Source organism: Gopherus evgoodei, chromosome 4 (genome assembly GCF_007399415.2).
Source record: "Gopherus evgoodei ecotype Sinaloan lineage chromosome 4, rGopEvg1_v1.p, whole genome shotgun sequence".
NCBI classification, from domain to species: Eukaryota; Metazoa; Chordata; order Testudines; family Testudinidae; genus Gopherus; species Gopherus evgoodei.
In genome coordinates this window covers 84,949,691-84,968,146 of record NC_044325.1, presented here as the reverse complement: position 1 = coordinate 84,968,146, position 18,456 = coordinate 84,949,691, and the positions used below count along the sequence as shown (strand labels likewise).

The 18,456-nt window shown below is 41.2% G+C and overlaps 1 protein-coding gene across 2 annotated transcripts in view; it reads left to right on the top strand.

Moving 5' to 3' along the window:
- Positions 1-18,456, top strand: part of PDHX (pyruvate dehydrogenase complex component X) — a 103,712-nt gene that overhangs the window by 41,089 nt on the left and 44,167 nt on the right. For both annotated transcript variants that reach the window (XM_030560056.1, XM_030560055.1), the window contains 3 exons: positions 1,254-1,471; positions 6,467-6,565; positions 17,358-17,541. In XM_030560056.1, the coding sequence (XP_030415916.1) occupies positions 1,254-1,471; positions 6,467-6,565; positions 17,358-17,541 (501 nt within the window). The remainder of the gene's footprint in view (positions 1-1,253; positions 1,472-6,466; positions 6,566-17,357; positions 17,542-18,456) is intronic.

Genomic DNA, 18,456 nt, shown 5'->3' with positions numbered 1-18,456 from the left:
AGTGCAAGGGACTGGACTAGATGACCTCTCAAGATCCCTTCCAGTCCTATGATTCTATGAAACATTTCTGTTCTGTATTTGGGGAAAAAATGTGACATAGTGTCATCATATGATGGTGATAACTCTTTCCATTCCACTAGTATCTCTGGTGGATGTAAAACACATTTACTGAAGTTAGACATTTTAAATCAGCAGGACCAGATAACTTGTCTGACTGATAAGCTCGCTGTACTGTTAATGTTGATATTTTCAGTAAGTCTTGGAGCGCTGGAGATGTTCTAAAAGACTGGGGGAAAGTTAATGTTTTAAAAGCAATTATTGTGGGGTTGTGGGATTGCTACCCTTACTTGTGTCATGCTATTGGCAGGGGCCCAGAGAGGAGGGCTGCTGACTGAGTATCCAGCTCTAAAGCCAGCATCACTGCCAGAAGTGGCACAGAAATGAGGGTCACAGGGTATGAGGGGGAGGTTACCCAGCAGTCTCCTGCCCATGCACATGGAGTGACTGCTCAAGCTGCAGCCTCCTCGCGTGTGAGTGAGGATTGGGGTTGACAGCTTGAGCTGTGCAGATTCCTGCAGCCAGGGCAGGTTCCTGGAGGTGTCTGACCTGTCCTGGGAGCAGCCCCTATAATGGAAGAGGAAGTCCTGTCCCTCTCCATCCCCAGCTGGGACTAGCACCTGGAGGCCTGAACAGGGGAGGAGCCCCCAGCTAGGCTCGAGGTTTCACGAGGGAGATCAGATTTCACAGTCCGTGATGCGTTTTTGATGGATGTGAATTTGGTAGGGCCCTACTGGTGAGTGTATTTTAAATAAGCTGGAAAAACTAAATAAAATGTTAGCAAGACACAATGGACTTACCCAAAGCTGAGAATTTGTCTTGGATACTTACTCCAAAATTTTCCAATCTGAGGCCTGAATTTAGGCACCTGAATCTATATTTAGGCATCTAAAGAAAGTGGCCTCTTTCAGAGGTGCTGAGCACCTGCAGCTTCCACTGACTCAATGGATTTAAATATCTAACTTGAGGCACACTCACATCTGTAAAATTTTAGCATAACTTAACACCTCACCCTGATTTCCAGTACCAACTGTTTAATATTGGTCCTAGACTTTTATTAGTTTTAAGAATAAAACTTGATGTATTCATATGTCAGTGGTATGCCTGCAACTTCTAGATCTTGTTTTTTTTTTAAAAACAGTAGATAGCACTATGTGTTACTTATATGTAATGTTCTCATTGTCTTTTAAATTTAGATAGAAGAAGGAAGTAAAAACGTGCGTCTGGGAACTCTAATTGGTTTGCTGGTAGAAGAAGGACAGGACTGGAAGCAGGTTGAAATACCAGCAGATAGTGGTGATCCATCTTGTCTGGCACCCCCGATGACTCTGCCTGCAGTTGCACCTAGTCCCCCTCCAGTAGGCGTTTTAGCTTCAGCTTCTACCAAAATGGATCATGGGCTTGGAAAACTACTGTGAGTTTCTGTATTCCTCATGAACAGCATTTTCATTGAGAGACTTGAGGGTATTGCCACTACAGCTGGGGCCAAATTAATCCCTTTGGTAACTTCAGTGAAATCAGTGGAGTTGCACCAGGGATGAATTGTGTCTCCGTAGCTAAAACCAAAGTATTGTTTGAGAGACTCTTTAGATTTGCCTGGTTTGTTTAGGCCTTGTCTACAAAGGAAGGTTTTTTTTTTCCCCCTTTTGTTTTCTATAATCTAAGGCATGAATTTAAACCAATATAGTTATGCTGGTATAACTCCCTGTGTGGATACTCTTCTTCTGGTATAAGAGTTCCTTTTTTTTCAATTTAGCTTATGTCACATAGGAAGAGTTTTAATCTAAACTGAAAAAAGTTACTCTTGTACTGGAATAAGAGTGTCATGTAAGCGGTTCTCAGCAGAGAGGTGTGGATTGTTCAGAAGTGTTGACTTAAGTGTGCCCTCTCAATACAACTTGTGCAAATTTGTAAGGACACCATGGTAATAATCAGTCAAAACATCTTCATCACTGTTTGCAGATAACACAAACATTGGAGAGGAATAAATAACGAAGAGGACAGGATACCAAGTGATCTGGATTGCAAAAGCAAACAATGTTTTTATTATGGCTAAATGTAAATATACATCTAGGAACAAATAATATAGGCCATACTTACATGATGGGGGACTCTGCTGGAAAGCAATGATTCTGAAAAAGATGTGCAGTCATGGCAGATAATTAGCTGCACATGAGTTTCCAGTGTGATGCTGTGGCCAAAAGGCTAATGTGGTCCCTGGATACGTGTAGATGAATGGACTCACCCCTGCGGCACCTCCTGCTGGTGACTTCTGGGAATTAGCTCTTGGTGATCCACCTGCCCTCTGGCCCCATGTCCCTCCTAGGACCCCGGTGCCCCGTTAGCTGGGATGCTGCCCCTAAGCAGTAACCCCTTTCTCTCAGGGTCTCCCCTTCCTGGGAAACCCCCACCCACTAGTCTCACCTCACCTCAGTATAAGGCTACTGCCAGTCATCATCTAGCCCCACGCCCTGGGGCAGATTGCAGTATCAGCCTACTCATCACTGGCAAGGTTGGGCTTGGACCTTCTGCCTTGGCCTATCCCTGGCTGCCCTCTGCAACCCCCAGTACCTGTTGGCCTTATGCTAGGCTGCGGCCTGGGGTGTTCCAGGCTGGAGCTCCCCAGCCCTGCTCCACTCAGGTACTCTGTCTCTAGCTCCCTGCAGCCAGGCCCATCTCCCTCTACAGGCAGCAGGAGACTGACTGACTGCCCCTGGCTTCTCTGGCTTTATAGGGCCAACTGAGTCTGTTTGGGGTGTGGCCCCAGCTGCAGCCAAACCATCCAGTTTAGCAGCTCCCAGCGACAACCTTCCCCAGGGCCATTTTAAACCCTTCAGGGCAGGAACAGGGTAACTACCCTGCTACAATACATAAATAGGGGAATCTTGAGTTCAAGAGCAGAGAGTTATTTTACCTACATATTTGGTACTGGTGTGACCACTGCTGGAATACTGTGTTCAGTTCTGGTGTCCACGATTCAAGAAGGATGATGATGATCATTTGGAGAGGGTTCAGAAAAGAGTCCTGAGAATGATTAAGGGATTAGAAAACATGCCTTATAGTGATAAACTCTAGGAGCACAATTCATTTAGCATAGGAAAGAGAAGGTTCAGGAGAGACTTGATCACAGTACCTACATGGGGAATAAATATTTAATAATGGGCTCTTCAGTGTAGCATGATCCAGTGGCTAGAAGTTGAAGCTAGACAAATTCAGCGTGGAAATAAGATGTACATTTTTAACAGTGAAAATAATTAACCACTGAAACAAGCTGCCAAGGATGGTAGATTCTCCATCACTGACAATTTTTCAGTCAATATTGGATTTTTTTCCTAAAAGATCTGCTCTAGGAATTATTTTGGGAAAGTTCTATGGCTTCTGTTATACAAGAGGAATGACTCGATCAAGGGTTCTCAAACTTCATTGCACCATGACACCCTTTTGATAACAAAAATTATTACATGACTCCAGAAGGTGGGACTGAAGCCTGAGCCTGCCCAAGCCCCACCGCCCCAGATGGTAAGGGGCCAAAGTTGAAGCCTGAGCCCCGCTGCCCCAGGTGGGTGGATGGGACGGGCGAGCTGAAGCCAAAACCTAAGGGCTTCAGCCCCAGGTCGGGGTCTTGTAACCTGGGCTCCACTACCCAGGATTGAAGCTGAATAGGGTGACTAGATGTCCCGATTTTAGAGTCTCTTTCTTATATAGGCTCCTGTTACCCCCACCCCCGTCCCTATTTTCCACATTTGCTGTCTGGTCACCCTAAAGCTGAAGCCTGAGCCCCAGCACCCAGGGTGGTCAGGCTTGGGCTTTGACTTTGGCCCCAGACCCCAGGGACTCTAACACCAGCTCTGCGACCCACTTTGGGGTCCAGACCCACAGTTTGAGAAGTGCTGGATTAGATGATCCCAGTGGTCCCTTCTGGTTTTTTAATCTATGAATTTATGAGTAAGTTTGCCAAAAACAGGAGTTAAGTATCAGCAGCCTATAAAGGACAAGATTACTTTTCAAAATGACCTTGACAAATTGGAGAACTCGTTTGAAACTAACAAGATCGCCAAAGGAATATGACCCAACAAAGTGAGGCCTTTGTAAACAGGGTTAATATTATTCTGTCGTGTGTTAACAAGAGTGTCTTATGTAAGATGCGGGAGGTAGTTGTCCCTTTCTACTTGGTACTGATGAGGCCTCATTTGGAGTACAGTGTCCAATTCTGGGTGCCATGCTTTAGGAAAGGTGTGGACAAATTGGAGAGAGTCCGCAGGAGGGCAAAACAAGGTTTAGGAAAATCCTGACCTCCAAGGAAGGTTTGAACATGCACATTTTTTTTGTCTTGAGAAAAGAAGAGTGGGGAGGAACCTGGTAAGTCTTCAAATGTGTTACAAAGAAGTCCAATTGTTCTCCATGTCCGCTGAAAGCAGGACAAGAAGTAATCTGCAGAAGGGGAAATTTAAGTTAGATATTGGGCAAAATATCTAACCTAAAAAGTAAGATCTGGAATAGGCTTCCAGGGGAGATTGTGGAATCCCTTTCATTGGAGGTTTTTCGAGAACAGGTTAGGCAAACACCTGTCAGTGATGGTGTAGGTAGATTTGGTTCTGGATTAGCGTAGGTGGCTGGACTTGATGACTTCTTGAGGTCCCTTACAGTCCTACGATTTCTATGGTTCTATGAGTGTTGACCACTATACAATTCAATTAATTTTTTAGGTCCTTGCCTAACTGTCCAATTTGTTTGTTTAATTCTGCTACTAACATTCAGGCTGTCCTAATGCAAGTAGGGAAGACCTTTGGAAGACATTAACTGAAGCCTCTAACAGCATGCTTGCTATAGTAGAAGAATGATTAGAACACTAACAAGGGTTAAATCAAATGCTTTGATGTCTGAGAATGTTGGAACAGAAACTGATTCAGTGATGCTCCTAATCACAAATGCGTGACAATTAATTTAAAATCAAATTAACGTCTTTAGTGATTTACATTCCTTGTCAAGCTGGTATTACTGCACTTGGAATCCTTGTGTGGCTCAAAGGGCTCCGCTCCTACCTGCTCTTCTGTTTATCTGTTCTCAAAATTCTTGTAAGAATGCCTTGAAGTAAAATCTGGTCTCAAGTACTTAATCTTGCTCTGTTATTTTTGCTAAATTAACTTTTGCATCTAAGAATTTTAAAGTCTGCCTGAGTTCACTATGTTCTCATGTCATATAAATTATCTTAAGATGGAATGAATGTTGTGGAACATTTCTCCAATATACCTCTCAATTAAAATGCAGAATTGGGTTATGATGTGACCTTCGTAGTTTCTGTATGGCAGTGGAGATCAGTGTTGCGTGCTGTAGATGATGTGCTTAACTCTGTCTCTGGAAAGTTACTGCAAAGCATATCCTGCATGGGTTGAGATGACACAGATAAAAAAGTTTGATGTTTGAGAGTGGGAGGAAACTGCATTAAACTTGTAAAGCTGAAAATGAGATTAGAATTATTTGCATAAATTCCTTATTTCTCAGTCCAGATGATCTGTTGTACTTCTAGAAGTTTGTCCAGTAAACTTAAGTATAAAAGCAAAAATTGAAGATGTTAAATATAAAGATTGTTATAATTGAAATGAGACAAACTAATGATGCAGTTGTCACTACCTCACCTGCTATTAAAGAAGAGCAAGCTTGTGTAAGTATGTATACACTGCTGTTAAAACTCTGGCTGGCCTGTGCAAGCAGGTTTGGGCTACGGGGCTGTTTAATTGCGGTGTAGGCTTTTGGGCTCGGACTGGAGCCCAGACTCTACGACCTTGCAAGGTGGGAGGGTCCCAAAGCTTGTGCTTCTGCCAGAGCCTGAATGTCTATGCTGCAATTAAACAGCCTGTAGTCCAAGCCCTGCGAGCCAGAGTCCGTTGGCACGGGGCCAGCCTCAGATGTAGACATACCTTGTGAGACAGTAAACATACAGGGCCAGCTCCTCAGACGCAGCAGGGCTCTTTTATACTACCTTGCCAAGAGATGATCTGTGCAGCTGGCAATCTTGCTCTGTGGTGATTATCTGTTTATATGAGGCTTCTGTGTCACTCCATTCCTTGCTGGTAGCATAAGGTAGATGGCTGGGACCCCTGATGTTGGAATATGCCCAGCTGTGGTTTCAGCTCCTTGGGGTCACTAGTAGCTGTAGTGTAACCTCAAGGCTCTGATACTGTGGTATAGTAGAGCCAGCCCTTCACATTGCAGCCCTGGGATCAGATAAGTACAAGGGTGAACTTTACGCTGTCTTTGCACAGACACCCACTGACTTGCACTGCATTCCCCACAGCTGGAGCTGAGGCTCTGGACCATAGCACGTGGTATCCAGAACCCTCTGACATTTTGCGTGTGAAATACATTCACCTAACCCTATTATTTAGGTGGTTTTCTTTTTTAACTTCAGGATTCGCTTAAGTCCTGCTGCCCGCTACATTCTTGAGACACATGGACTTGACCCAAGCAGTATTACTCCCTCTGGGCCTCGAGGAATTCTCACTAAAGAGTATGTATAAGCCTGCTGTAATTAAGCCAAATATTTTATTCATTTCCTTTTTCAGTCTATCCCGAATTCCATGGTGTTCAGCCTATAAGACTCACTTGTTCTCTCAACCTTTTCCTTGGGGGGAATTGATTGTTTGGATGACCAACTGAGGATGTGGGAAGCTGGACTGGGTGACATTGTAAGAAGTTTGTATTTTTCTTTGTATGATCCCTGGGACAGGGACTGTCCAGCCATGTGACAGCTGGGAGAGATAGTGTAGCCCTCCCATTCCCCTTAGCTCACTACTAGAATGATTGACAGCTCACAAACTGCTGTCAGCTGGCACAGGGGTTTCATTGGGCCTGAAGAGCTCCCCCACATGCATGGAGACAATAAAGTGTCAGAAGAAGCAGCAGAGGCCACCCTTCCCTAATTCCTGTTTTATGGGGAATCTGAGCTCCTGCTTTCCCACACGTGGGTCACTGCTGTAGCCTTGTATTTTATTTAAAGTGAATTTAGTAATGCTGTATTGCACACTGTGGGTTTGGTGCTGGTGGCTACAGTTTCAAGTTCAATAAAGTGCTTTCACCTCTGTTACTTGCATCAGATTTAGAGTCTCTAGTAACATAAAGTTCAAGGACAGTGACTACACATACATTTACAAGTACAAGGTCTAGTCTGTTTTACAAGTTTTATTAAAGTTACCCATGCATACAGAAATCCTATAAAGACCTATGCACAAGTTACAAATATAGTCATACTCACATCCTTAATGATATTCTTAGGGCCTGATGGATGCCTTGTCAGTTGATCATCAGGGTTGGTTCCTGCTGAAGTTTTCGCATACGGAACTCATTTTATCCACTCTGGGAGCCCTGTTTTATCTTGTGATTCTGACAACCCTAATACTCTGTGCATGTACGTGAAGGTGTCTACCCTGTTTTTCCTTATTTGTATTGTCCCCCAAGAATATTAGGGTACCTCATTTTCCATAGGTTGTAGTTCCTTTAATTCTTTTTAGCATTTACGCACATGGTGCACCTTGCAGTTAAGGCATGTGTTAGAAAAATGTGACTACCTGGTATCTTGTAATAAAAAATTAATCTTAATATTAATTTTTTGCAGTGCCACCCATTGGCACATCTATTCCCATAATTTTGTGGCATAGGGTCATTCTTTGGTCACTTACTTATGTCAAGCATTTCTTAAGCCTCTGGCTAGTATGGCTAAGCTGACATCTTACAGGCCTCAGCCTGTAGCCCTTGCTTTTCAGCCGAGCTTACTTAGATACTTAACACATAATTATCACTTCTAAATACTTAACAATTTTATACTTCTGTAATCCTACAACTTAAATCTGTTTAGCCTTCAATGATTATATATGACATAGCATATGAGCTAATTATAACATCATTTTATCATTCATTTATTGTGTGAAGTAATTGGCTGCACTGCTGACCCCAGCAGACACAAGAATTCATCTGTGGAGTCCAGGGTCTGTTTTGCTTCCATTTTAGTACAGATAGGCTAAAGACATGAAACTTAGTTCTGAAATTCCTCGAAGTTTAAAGAGATTGGGGTCTGGAATTCTCTTTCATAACCATCTCTGTTTTTAGCCTGTCTTTAATTCTGTTGTGAATGTTGAGGATTCTGGGATGGTTTAATGTGCTCCTTATATGCCTTGGATGCACTACGCTCTCCATTAAGATGTGGTTTCAGTAAAGGCACCCAGCAGCTTTTGGAATTGGGTGCTCATTTGTTAGCATTATAGATCAGGGATTCCTTGAAATGATGCCCCTCAAATCTGCATGTGTGTTCTGGTAAGGTTGTGTGGGAAGGGTTTCCTTCAGGAAACTGATTTTGTCCTGGATAAAACCATTCCCTCTCTAGGCAGACTCCCACTCATGTTCCTCACACAGCTGTTGAGCTGTTGTAACATGCTGGTTCTGTATGGTTGAAACCTTATATCAAAGATGACCAGGTTTGTTAGGCTTGAGTCAAACACAGTAACAAAACAAGAAACTATGAAAGTGTTGCCTTTCTTAACCTTTGTTTCCTGCAGACTGTGCCTTGTTTGGATTAAATAGTGAGCCGGATAGAGGGGGTATCATTTGTAATAGCAGCACATTATCAGAAAGCTTTTTAATTATATAAGTGTAACTGTAAATTATGGTGTATAACTAATCCATGGCAGGTGGGAACCCTCTGGGACTCTGAGCTATCTAATTAACATCCCCTAGTTGTCATGGAAATGTACCACAGATTCTGCTAGGAAGGTAATTATTATAGCTGCAAAAATGTGTGTCTCAAAAGTTCTTTCATCAGTTCAAAGTTACTCGGAAATGTCATTTTTAAAGATATATCCTGCTGTTTTAACCATTATTTTAAAATGGAGAAGTTTTGTAAGTACGTCTAGAACCCCTCTGTTTAATACTGTCTGAAAAGAAAAGTTTGCGGATATTTGTAGGCAGGTACTCTCTCTTTGGATGAAATATTGCATGTTTGCATGAAACTCAGGAAAATACACGCTGTGCTGCACAGCTAAACAAATCAGCCTCTTTATCAAGTAGGCTAATAGGTAAATAATCATGGAGGTAGAGCACTACAGCACAGCTCACTTGGATGTATTTAAAAGTAAATAGGTTGCTTGCTGGTCATGGATATTCAGTATTGGCTATCAAAGTACAAGAATCAGAGAAGTGTAAAACCAGGAACAGAGATGGACATTAAATGAGGTTTTGTTTGTTTCCACCAACTTGATATCCTAAAAATAATATGCAATTTACAACCTAAGTAGGGTGACCAGATGTCCCGATTTTAGAGGGACAGTTCCAATATTTGTGGCTATGTCTTGTATGTCTTGAATAGGCGCCAGTCTAAAATTGTACAACCTCCATTCAACAGTGCAATGACTATGGGTAATGGCTGCTAAGCTTATCTTATTGAATCAGATTCTGATTATAGTGCAGTCTTGATGCTCACTCTTTTGATGGCATAGAAGACGACACCTGACAAGCTGAGATTAGCACCCATGTTTTTGCTTTGACAAGCTATGTAATAACTATTAACTATTGACTGGGATCCAATACTTTTGTTCAAGGAAGAATATAGATTGTTTGGAAAGCTGGCTAGTGTGCTTCCTGGATGAGTAATTGCCTTGTGAAACAAATAGAAAGGCATGGCACTTGTGAAAATGAAGACATGATTCAGTTGTACAAATATGGAAAATATCAAGTAAATATAGAGGAAGCGCTAAAGAAAAAAGCCTGGATGATAATGGAAGAAAGTGTAGGATACAAGGGGTATTGCCTTTTGGAAGGTCCAAAGCCACATGCCTGCCCTGTAAATTCATGGTACTCATAAAATTAACACAATTATTACATTTAAATGAGATTTCTTTCTCACTCTACCCTTTTTTTAAATAGTGCAAAAAAGTAGGAAAAGTATTTAAATTGTTTTTTTGTCAGTCTGTTTAGCAAATGCATCATCCACTTCAGTTCTTAATGGCTAGTTTGTAGTTCTTAATTTATAGTATTTCATTTTATTTTATTTATTTATTAAATTTTTAAAAAAGAGGGAAAGAAATTAATACTGTGGACAGTATTGACCTGCATTTTCTCTAATTTCTTCACATTGTAACTTGTTCACATTTTTCATCCCCCTTGTCTTCTGGGACTTGCTAATACTCTGCCTAGTTCCAGTTAGTTGCTGTATACATTTCTCCACATAGCTTGGCCAGTGCATTGGTCTTCACGTGCCACATCCATACTGTTCCTGAGATCTCTCAGAACGTGACAAATTACATGGTGGTTTATTGAGATAGATAACTGTCAAATTGGAACTAGCTTGATAATTCCAAACACGTGAGATATGGGCCATCAGTACTTGAGTTCCTGTGTTTAGAGAAGAAATCCTAGTAGATTAAACCATTCACCAAAATATGTTCAAAGAACTAAGACCAAGAGTTGAAGTAATTTATCTACAGATTATTTCTACTGGAATCTGAACATGGCAGTAAGAAATATACAACTTAGAGCACAATTAAATTATATGATATAATTTCATAACCAGGTAACACACTAATAATGTTTGTGTGCTATGAGGGTCTGCCTTGCAGTTGAATATTTATATGCTAAAGATCTTTCTCTACAGCTTTTCGTCAAACACACTAAGATGCCTAAATATATTTTTTGTCTTAAAGCTGTGACTATAATTGTAACAATTTCAAGTTAGCAGCTCTACCTACTGTTAGAACAGAAGTAGCCTTACAACAGTGCTAAGCCTTCTCATTTCAACTTCCTCTCCTCACCTTTCTCAAAATGCAGCTCAGATACCCTTCCTCACCAGTGGCATTGGAAGAGACCGTTGCCTACCTCCAGTAAAAGTACAGAAGACACTCTCCCTCTGGATATTGTGAACAACATAAAAACTGGAAACAAATATTACCTTAAGCAGGGACTGAATCCACATGGTAGTGTTTCCTCCATATGGAGTGCTGGTTTCAATTTTCACTTGCTCTCACTTTGGGAAACTGATACACAGAGAGACAATCTATAAAGTGAAGACTTTATTTACAATTCTATGTAGATTAATTATTGTTTGCATTGTAAAATGCTTTGAGGCCTATAAGACACTGTACAAGTGTAAAGTATTTGTAATTTTTTTATCCTTAAAATTTGCATTTCAATATAAATCTCAGGATGCAAGTCATTTTAAAATTCTGTCACAATTTTTACTAAATAGCAATACACAATGTATAACTTAATTGACAAGCTATCCTTGATCAGTAGCTGTACATTTTCCATGCAAGCCACAGGGAACCAATTTAATTTTATTGAAGCTGTGGCTTCTAAAGGAAGATAAACACTAGAAGTAATTTTAGTACATTAAACACATTATGCATGTTTCAGCCTATTATTTACTTATTTCTTTATTAAGCATTTACATAGTACTGTAAATGTATCCAAAGTCTCGCAAATCATAGAGACCGGCTGCTGTATTGAATGGTTTTCAATAATATTTTATAGCATGAAAATCAGAGTATAGAATGGAAAAACTACTTCAGCCTCAATCTCTGTATCTGTGTGAATAAAATGCAGCATCCATTACAATCTTTTTAAATAGCTGACTGCTTGTTCTGTACATGGTTATTAGGGCTTATTAGAATATGATATCTAAGATGAAAAAGTTTTATGACTTTATTATATTGGATTTTAAAAGACCTTGCTTGATAATGTGAAAAGTTAAATAATTGTTTTTGTTGTTTTTCACCTTAACTATCAACATGCAACTCTGTAAGTGGTCAATGTTAGGTTTAGGCTGATAGGTGGTTGTTGGTTTGCTTAGCAGAGACGATATGGCAGTCAGTGAGTACATCACACTGGAAAACACAATCAAGGAACTCTTACATTTTCTGGACTCTTAAACTGACTCCTTGATTTAGGGAGAGATTTTAGAGAAGGGAAGACAAAAAGTAATTACACACAATGGCCAATTACAGTTGCCTTTTGTCAGGGCAATTCAGAAGTCGTTCACCCATGTGCCCAAACAGATTGGGGAAGAGGTGGTGACACAGCTCAGATTCAACAGAGCAACACTCCATGGAACAGGTTGCATGAGACTAAAGAGTGGCACAATTTACACAATCTGGGTCTAAATCTAAAGCCCACTGAAGTCAGTACAAGGACCCCAATTTACCACAGTTTGCACTGGACCAGACCCTCACTGTTTATACTGGGAAGCTCTCTGTTGCTTTGTACCCAAGGCTGTTCATTGAGATAAAAGCTAGGTTATACTTTGTTGTTGTTGTTTTTTTTCAGGCCAAACTGCAGGTGGGATTTCTGGTTTTAAGGATAAAATAAAAAAAAATGCCATCAGAGTAAACAAAAGGCTGAGAGAATAGGCATTCTACAAGTGTATGTCAGGGTGGATCCCGTGGCAGTTGCAGATGCACCTCATGTGTGTCCGAGACTGCACCTTTTACACCTGTGGGAGGGCTCAAATCCAGAAAGGGTAGAGAAGTTGTAACCTTCCCTCTTGCTGCTTGAGACAGAATGTAGTGACCATTCAACCCACTACTTTCTTAGAGATTTTAACTTTTTGCTTTCCCCTGGCTACAGTCTGTGAAGAAAACATACCTTAAAATGCCCATTTTCCTTGACTTAGATGTTCTGGGGAAAAAAAGGAGAGAACTGTTCACAGGACTGGCGCTAGTGTTTTTAGCGCCCTAGGCGCACAGCCATTTCGCCGCCCCGCGCGCTGGTCCCGCGGCTCCTGTGGACCTGCCGTAGTCATGCCTGCAGAGAGGGTCCGCTGGTCTGCGGCTCTGGTGAAGCTGCCACAGCCGTGCCTGCGGGAAGTCCACTGGAGCCGTGGAAGCAGTGGACCATCTGCAGCAATGCCTGCAGCAGGTCCAGTGGAGCCACGGGACCGGGGACCCTCCGCAGGCACGACTGCGGCAGGTCCACCGGAACCGCCTGTCGCCTCCCCACCCCCACCCCCGGCAAAATGCTGCCCCCCAATAATCCTGGCACCCTAGGCGATTGCCTAGGCCGCCTAAATGGAAGCGCTGGCCCTGACTGTTCATGACATACACCTTCCCCTCACGCCTATAAAGCAGGGTGAAGCACTTTGTACAACCATCATGCTTCATGGTGGACTCTGAAATGTCATGGTTCAAACCACATTGGTCTTGTGATTGATTAATTTCTATCAAAGATGGACATATTTATTGCCTCATCAGCTGAGGGGAGAGCCACATGCCTGACAGGTGCTCTGCATACAAATCCTTCTCTTCAGTTACCCATAAATCCAGTGCTGCTGGTTTCAAGTTACATCTGCTAGAGAAATGGGTCACTTTGGAACCAAAGGTGACAGTCACTACCAGAATGAGACCAAAAAAACCATCATTGGCCAGTGTGCTCTCAAACACACACCATACCCTCAGCTCGGGGAGCGTGTGTGTGTGTGGTGGCGGGGAAGCCGGAGAAGGTGATGTTGGTGCTGACAGTCAGCAGTGGAGATTTCTGTGTTGACAATCTCAGTGTCCATGAAACCCGCAACACCAGCTGCCTTGGTGCTGGCATTTTGGGCAATAAAGTCAGCACATCAGCAGAAGGTCAGCACCAAAACACAGAGCCAAATGGAGCATAACTCCAAATTGAGATATGTTCTCTCTGCTGAAGGAATGACTGGCACAGGAGCCAGGTGGCCATGCAAAAGATTCTGATCTTGCATGCATGAGGCACATAGATATTTACAGTGAGACCCACACTGACTACAACATGTTGAAGAGCTACAGTTTTTGTAGGTTCTTTTTATAAAATATGAAGCACAGAAAGTGTCGCTCTTTGCAGGGTATCTCTCTCAATATATTAACACTCTTTGACCATCTTTCTTTTTCTGGGGCCAGGTCTTGACTAAAAGTTAAGTTGAAAAAACCACACACCTGAGCAATGTAGTTAAACATACCTAACCTCTGCCCCATGTAGACAGCACTAGGTTGATGGAAGAATTATTCTGTCAACCTAGCTACCACCTCTCAGGGAGATTTATTAACTATAGCAACAGGAGAGACCTTCCCATGGCTGTAGTGAGTGGCTACGCTGAAGTGCTACAGTGGTGCAGCTGCAGCTGTGCTACTGTGGTGATTTAAGTGTAGAGAACCTGAATTTTCTATCCATCCTTGTACTCTGATTTCAGGAGAAGGAAACTGAGGTAGCTGAGGAACAACACAGTATTATATAATCACCACCAGGGATGCCAATGTGCTCTCCAATGGGCACCATGTACTGCAAGGTTATGTTAATTTATTAAGGTTTGCAGAATTGGGCTTTCTAAATACTGTTGTTTAGGATATTTTGTTTCAGCTTGTGTACTTAAACTGTAAAATAGACAAGTAGGCAATTGCACTTGAGAAAAAGGTGTCCAAATTATGCAGAGAACTTCCTAAATCTGAACTTCTGCTAAATTAGTACTTTGCATGGAGACACTGAAAATATTAGTCAAAAGGCTGCACGTTTGTAAGTATCTGGGCCATCTTATTATAGTGATGTAGTGAAGTGTAACACTGAGTTGCCAGCGTGTGCAGATTCCACGTCGTAACAAGTTTGACAAGGAATATTCAATTTACTTTAATACATGTAGTGGGAAGGAAAATGTATGCTTACCAATGAATGTGTGCTGTTTTGACAATAGATTTACCTGTCTTAAGATTTGCTTCCCTCCCAATGCTGTGTTAATAGGTTTTAGAAAAGCAGTTCAAAAGCAGTGTTGTTGCCAACCTTATTTTTTTTTAAATTAAATATTTAAATATTTTTAAAAATATTAAAAAAAATACACGAGATGCCTTGTGTCCCCATCCAGTTTTACTTGCAGGCCCCTGTCTTAAGAATGTTTTGTTTGTAACTCGTGACATTCATAAATTGGTGTTCTACTGTGTCTTTTTATTAATCAGTTGAATTGCAGAGATTCTGTAGTAAGAAATTTAATGTGCTGCACTTATAGGATTTAAAGACTTCTAAATGAATCTTCTAATTTAAAAATAAAGATCTTTTGTCCTAATAGTTTTATAATTTTTGTACACTTAAAATCTAAGGAAATCAATCAAATGACAATAACCAGATGGTTTTAATTAAATACTTTCTACTGCCATGTTAAAAAGCAGAAATACTTTTCTGTTCTCTTTTTGTGTCATCTTTGTGACCATTTTCTCAGCTAAAACATCTAGTTTTTTCTTTAAACATCATTTTATTCAGTAAAAGTTTTTCTTCGAGTACAGGATCTATATTAAATAACAAATCCTTGATTTTAAAAGAAATTCAAGTATAATTTTAATTTGCAAAAGTAAATAAATTCTTTATTAAGGGTGAAACTGCATTCTTAGCTCAAAATGTTGTGCTTAGGTACTTCAGCAAATAATATTTGTGGTTAGTCCTATAACAACTTAATTCCAACACTGCCTGTGTATCAAAGCATCTTTGTACACAAGTGTTATTGGCTGGCTATGTCTAAAGAAGGACAGCCGACATTTGACGTGGGTTTAATCAGACCACAACTTTATTATTAGATATCTGGGTCTACCTGGCAGATAAGTGTACAGTGCAGGTAATCCCATGTTTATTCCATAATTACCTGGGGGGGGTTACCTGCTCCCCCTCTCTTTCCATCCAGGTCCCTCCAGCAAATCCATTGCCGGGACCTTACCATCCACCCCCCCGTGGAGAGTTAAGGTGGCCTATAAGCATGGGGGATTGGCTCCCTGCCGTACCAATCATAGGAATTCTCACCCACCCTCCATTCGTTCCTTTAATGAACACCTCTTTTTAAGTCTATATACTTTTCCTGTGGACTACCTGCACTTAACATCTGCCCTGCACTTAAATAATGAGTTGCTTCAGTCTTGGTCCGTGTGAAAAGGATGGCTCACGGCACCGCACTGCCCCTTTTCAAAGCCTGCGTTCCCTTTTGCAGTAGTTTTCATCTCTTTCCCCTTCCCTCCCCCACAGCCATAAAGCACTGTTCCCTTCACTCATGGGGAAGGCTCTTCACACTTTATTTTTAAAGCATTTTCACAAATACACACTTATATCAGCGTAAGGTTCCCAGGATTTTGTTTAATCATTATGTAAGGAGATGTGAAACTTTATTATTTCCTAATCAAAGAGCCAGTATGGTCTAGTGGACCAAGCATAGGGCTGGGAGCAAGGTATTGCAGAGTTCTACTTGGACATGAACCTGTGTTATCCTTGGGCAAATTACTTACCCTTTCTATGTCTTGTTTGTACCATGGTCTGTCAGCCAAACTTCCCCCCTGCTTAAAGGTGCAGGGTGGTCATTAAGGATGTTGACACAACTATTGTAATAGTGTCAGAGCTAACCAGCAAACAACAGTATACATTTTCTAGAATATATAAAGATAGTAGCTATTATTTTTCATTAATTCCTGAGCAATGGGGTATTACATTAAAAATAAATAAATAAATATAAGTATTGAGCCTGTAGCGGCTGGGAGCTGTGGAGGTCCCTGTTGGCTGACAGCTCCAGCCCTGCTGTCCCAGGGCTGCAGCATAAAATGTCACAGAGGTCTCTGGAAGTCACTGATTCCATGTCCTCCATGACATAATCTCAGCTTTATTTATAACTGGTCGTCTTTTTCAGTGTTCACAGCTGGTGCAATTATGAGTATGTGAGCGGGAGAGGGACAGCTCAGTGGTTTGAGCATTGGCCTGCTTAAACCCAAGGTTGTGAGTTCAATCCTTGAGGGGGCCATTTAGGGAACTGGGGTAAAGATCTGTCTGGGGATTGGTCCCGCTTTGTGCACTGGGTTGGACTAGATGATCTCCTGAGGTCCCTTCCAACTCTGAGATTCTGTGATTTATTGTAACATAAATGAAACAGCTTTTATTTGCTGTGTCCCAAATATAATCTGAATGCATGTCTCATCTGTTCCTGTAACACCTTCATTTTAAGAATTGACAGTACAATGCATAGTATAGTTTTGCCACTGTTGTCCTTTAATGATGATAAATGTACTCCTGTTTCTCAACTGCCCTGTGCTGCTGCAGATTTAAATCCTAACATGTCAGGGATGAATAATCTATAAACATTTATGGTGTTTCTTCATGCTCCTCAGAGTTTTCATTTTGAAAATTATTATTAATTAAAAAATAATTGCTTTTTCATTTAGTTTATATCCAGAATTTTAATAGCCAGAAGTTACTCATTAGAGTTGATTCTTGAAATTGTAGTATTTTTTTTTGTCTGTTATGCTTTTTCTTTCTAAGTATTTTTTGTATTACTGTTTAATCAACAGGGATGCACTCAATCTTCTGCAGCAGAAACAGAACAGCAAAGCTGTGGAATCGAGACCTATGGTTTCTCCTGCCCCTACTCAGCCTACTGTAGTGCCTTTGGCTCCACAAGCAAAAACTGTGTCCTCTGTTTATCCGCGGCCTACAGTTCCGCCAATTTCTATACCGGGTCAGCCAGCAGCACAGGTAATACTTCTGTTAAAGCAGCAACATGCATTCAGTTACAGCAGGGGTTTCCTGTTTCTGCAGCTCCCATTGGCTGGGAATAGTGAACCGCAGCCACTAGGAGCTGCGAGTGGCCATACCTGTGGATGTTCAGTTAAACCAAGCGTTTCACGACCTGCGAGGGGCTTAACCTGAACAAGCCACGAACTGAGTTTGGGAACTGCTGAGTTACAACTAAATAATGCTACATCTTTTCATTTTAATTAAAAAATAATAATATTGACAAATATACTGAACTTCATTTTAGTCAGTGTTATCTAGCGATTGGAAACGGGATTCAGAACTCATGGGTTTTATTCCCAACTCTGCAACTGACTTGCTGTGACCATAGGCATGTCACTTAACTTCTCTGTCCTTATCTACACTCAGAAAAAGGTGCCCCCCCCAACTGAATTAGTTCGATTAAAGTACTTTAACTGGACTGAAAACCACAGTTAATGTCAGTGCAAACACAATTTAACACATTTAGCATGACGTAGCTATGTATTAACCTACTAAAGACATTAAATTGATGCTAAGTGGATGTTTAAGTTGTTAGGTCAGTTGAGCTAAAGTAATCTTTTTGATCAAAGTTGATCTCCATTTTTACCTCAATTGAGCTAACCCAACTGGGGGAACCTCCCTCCCCCGCCTTTTTTTCCACCGTAGTGTACTTAAGGCCACAATGGCTAAGTTTTTTCCCCTGCCTATACAATAAACATTACGTGTATTTGATTTTATGTATAGCACTTTGAAATCTCTGAATAAGAAGAGGTTTGTGAGTGCAAAATTCTATAAGCATGGATTAAAAATAAATTTAGGTTAGGAGTGTAGAGTTGGATTAGGCAAGGGTTAGAGGATTGGGGTTAAGTAAAGATTGTTTGTGTTTAAAAAATA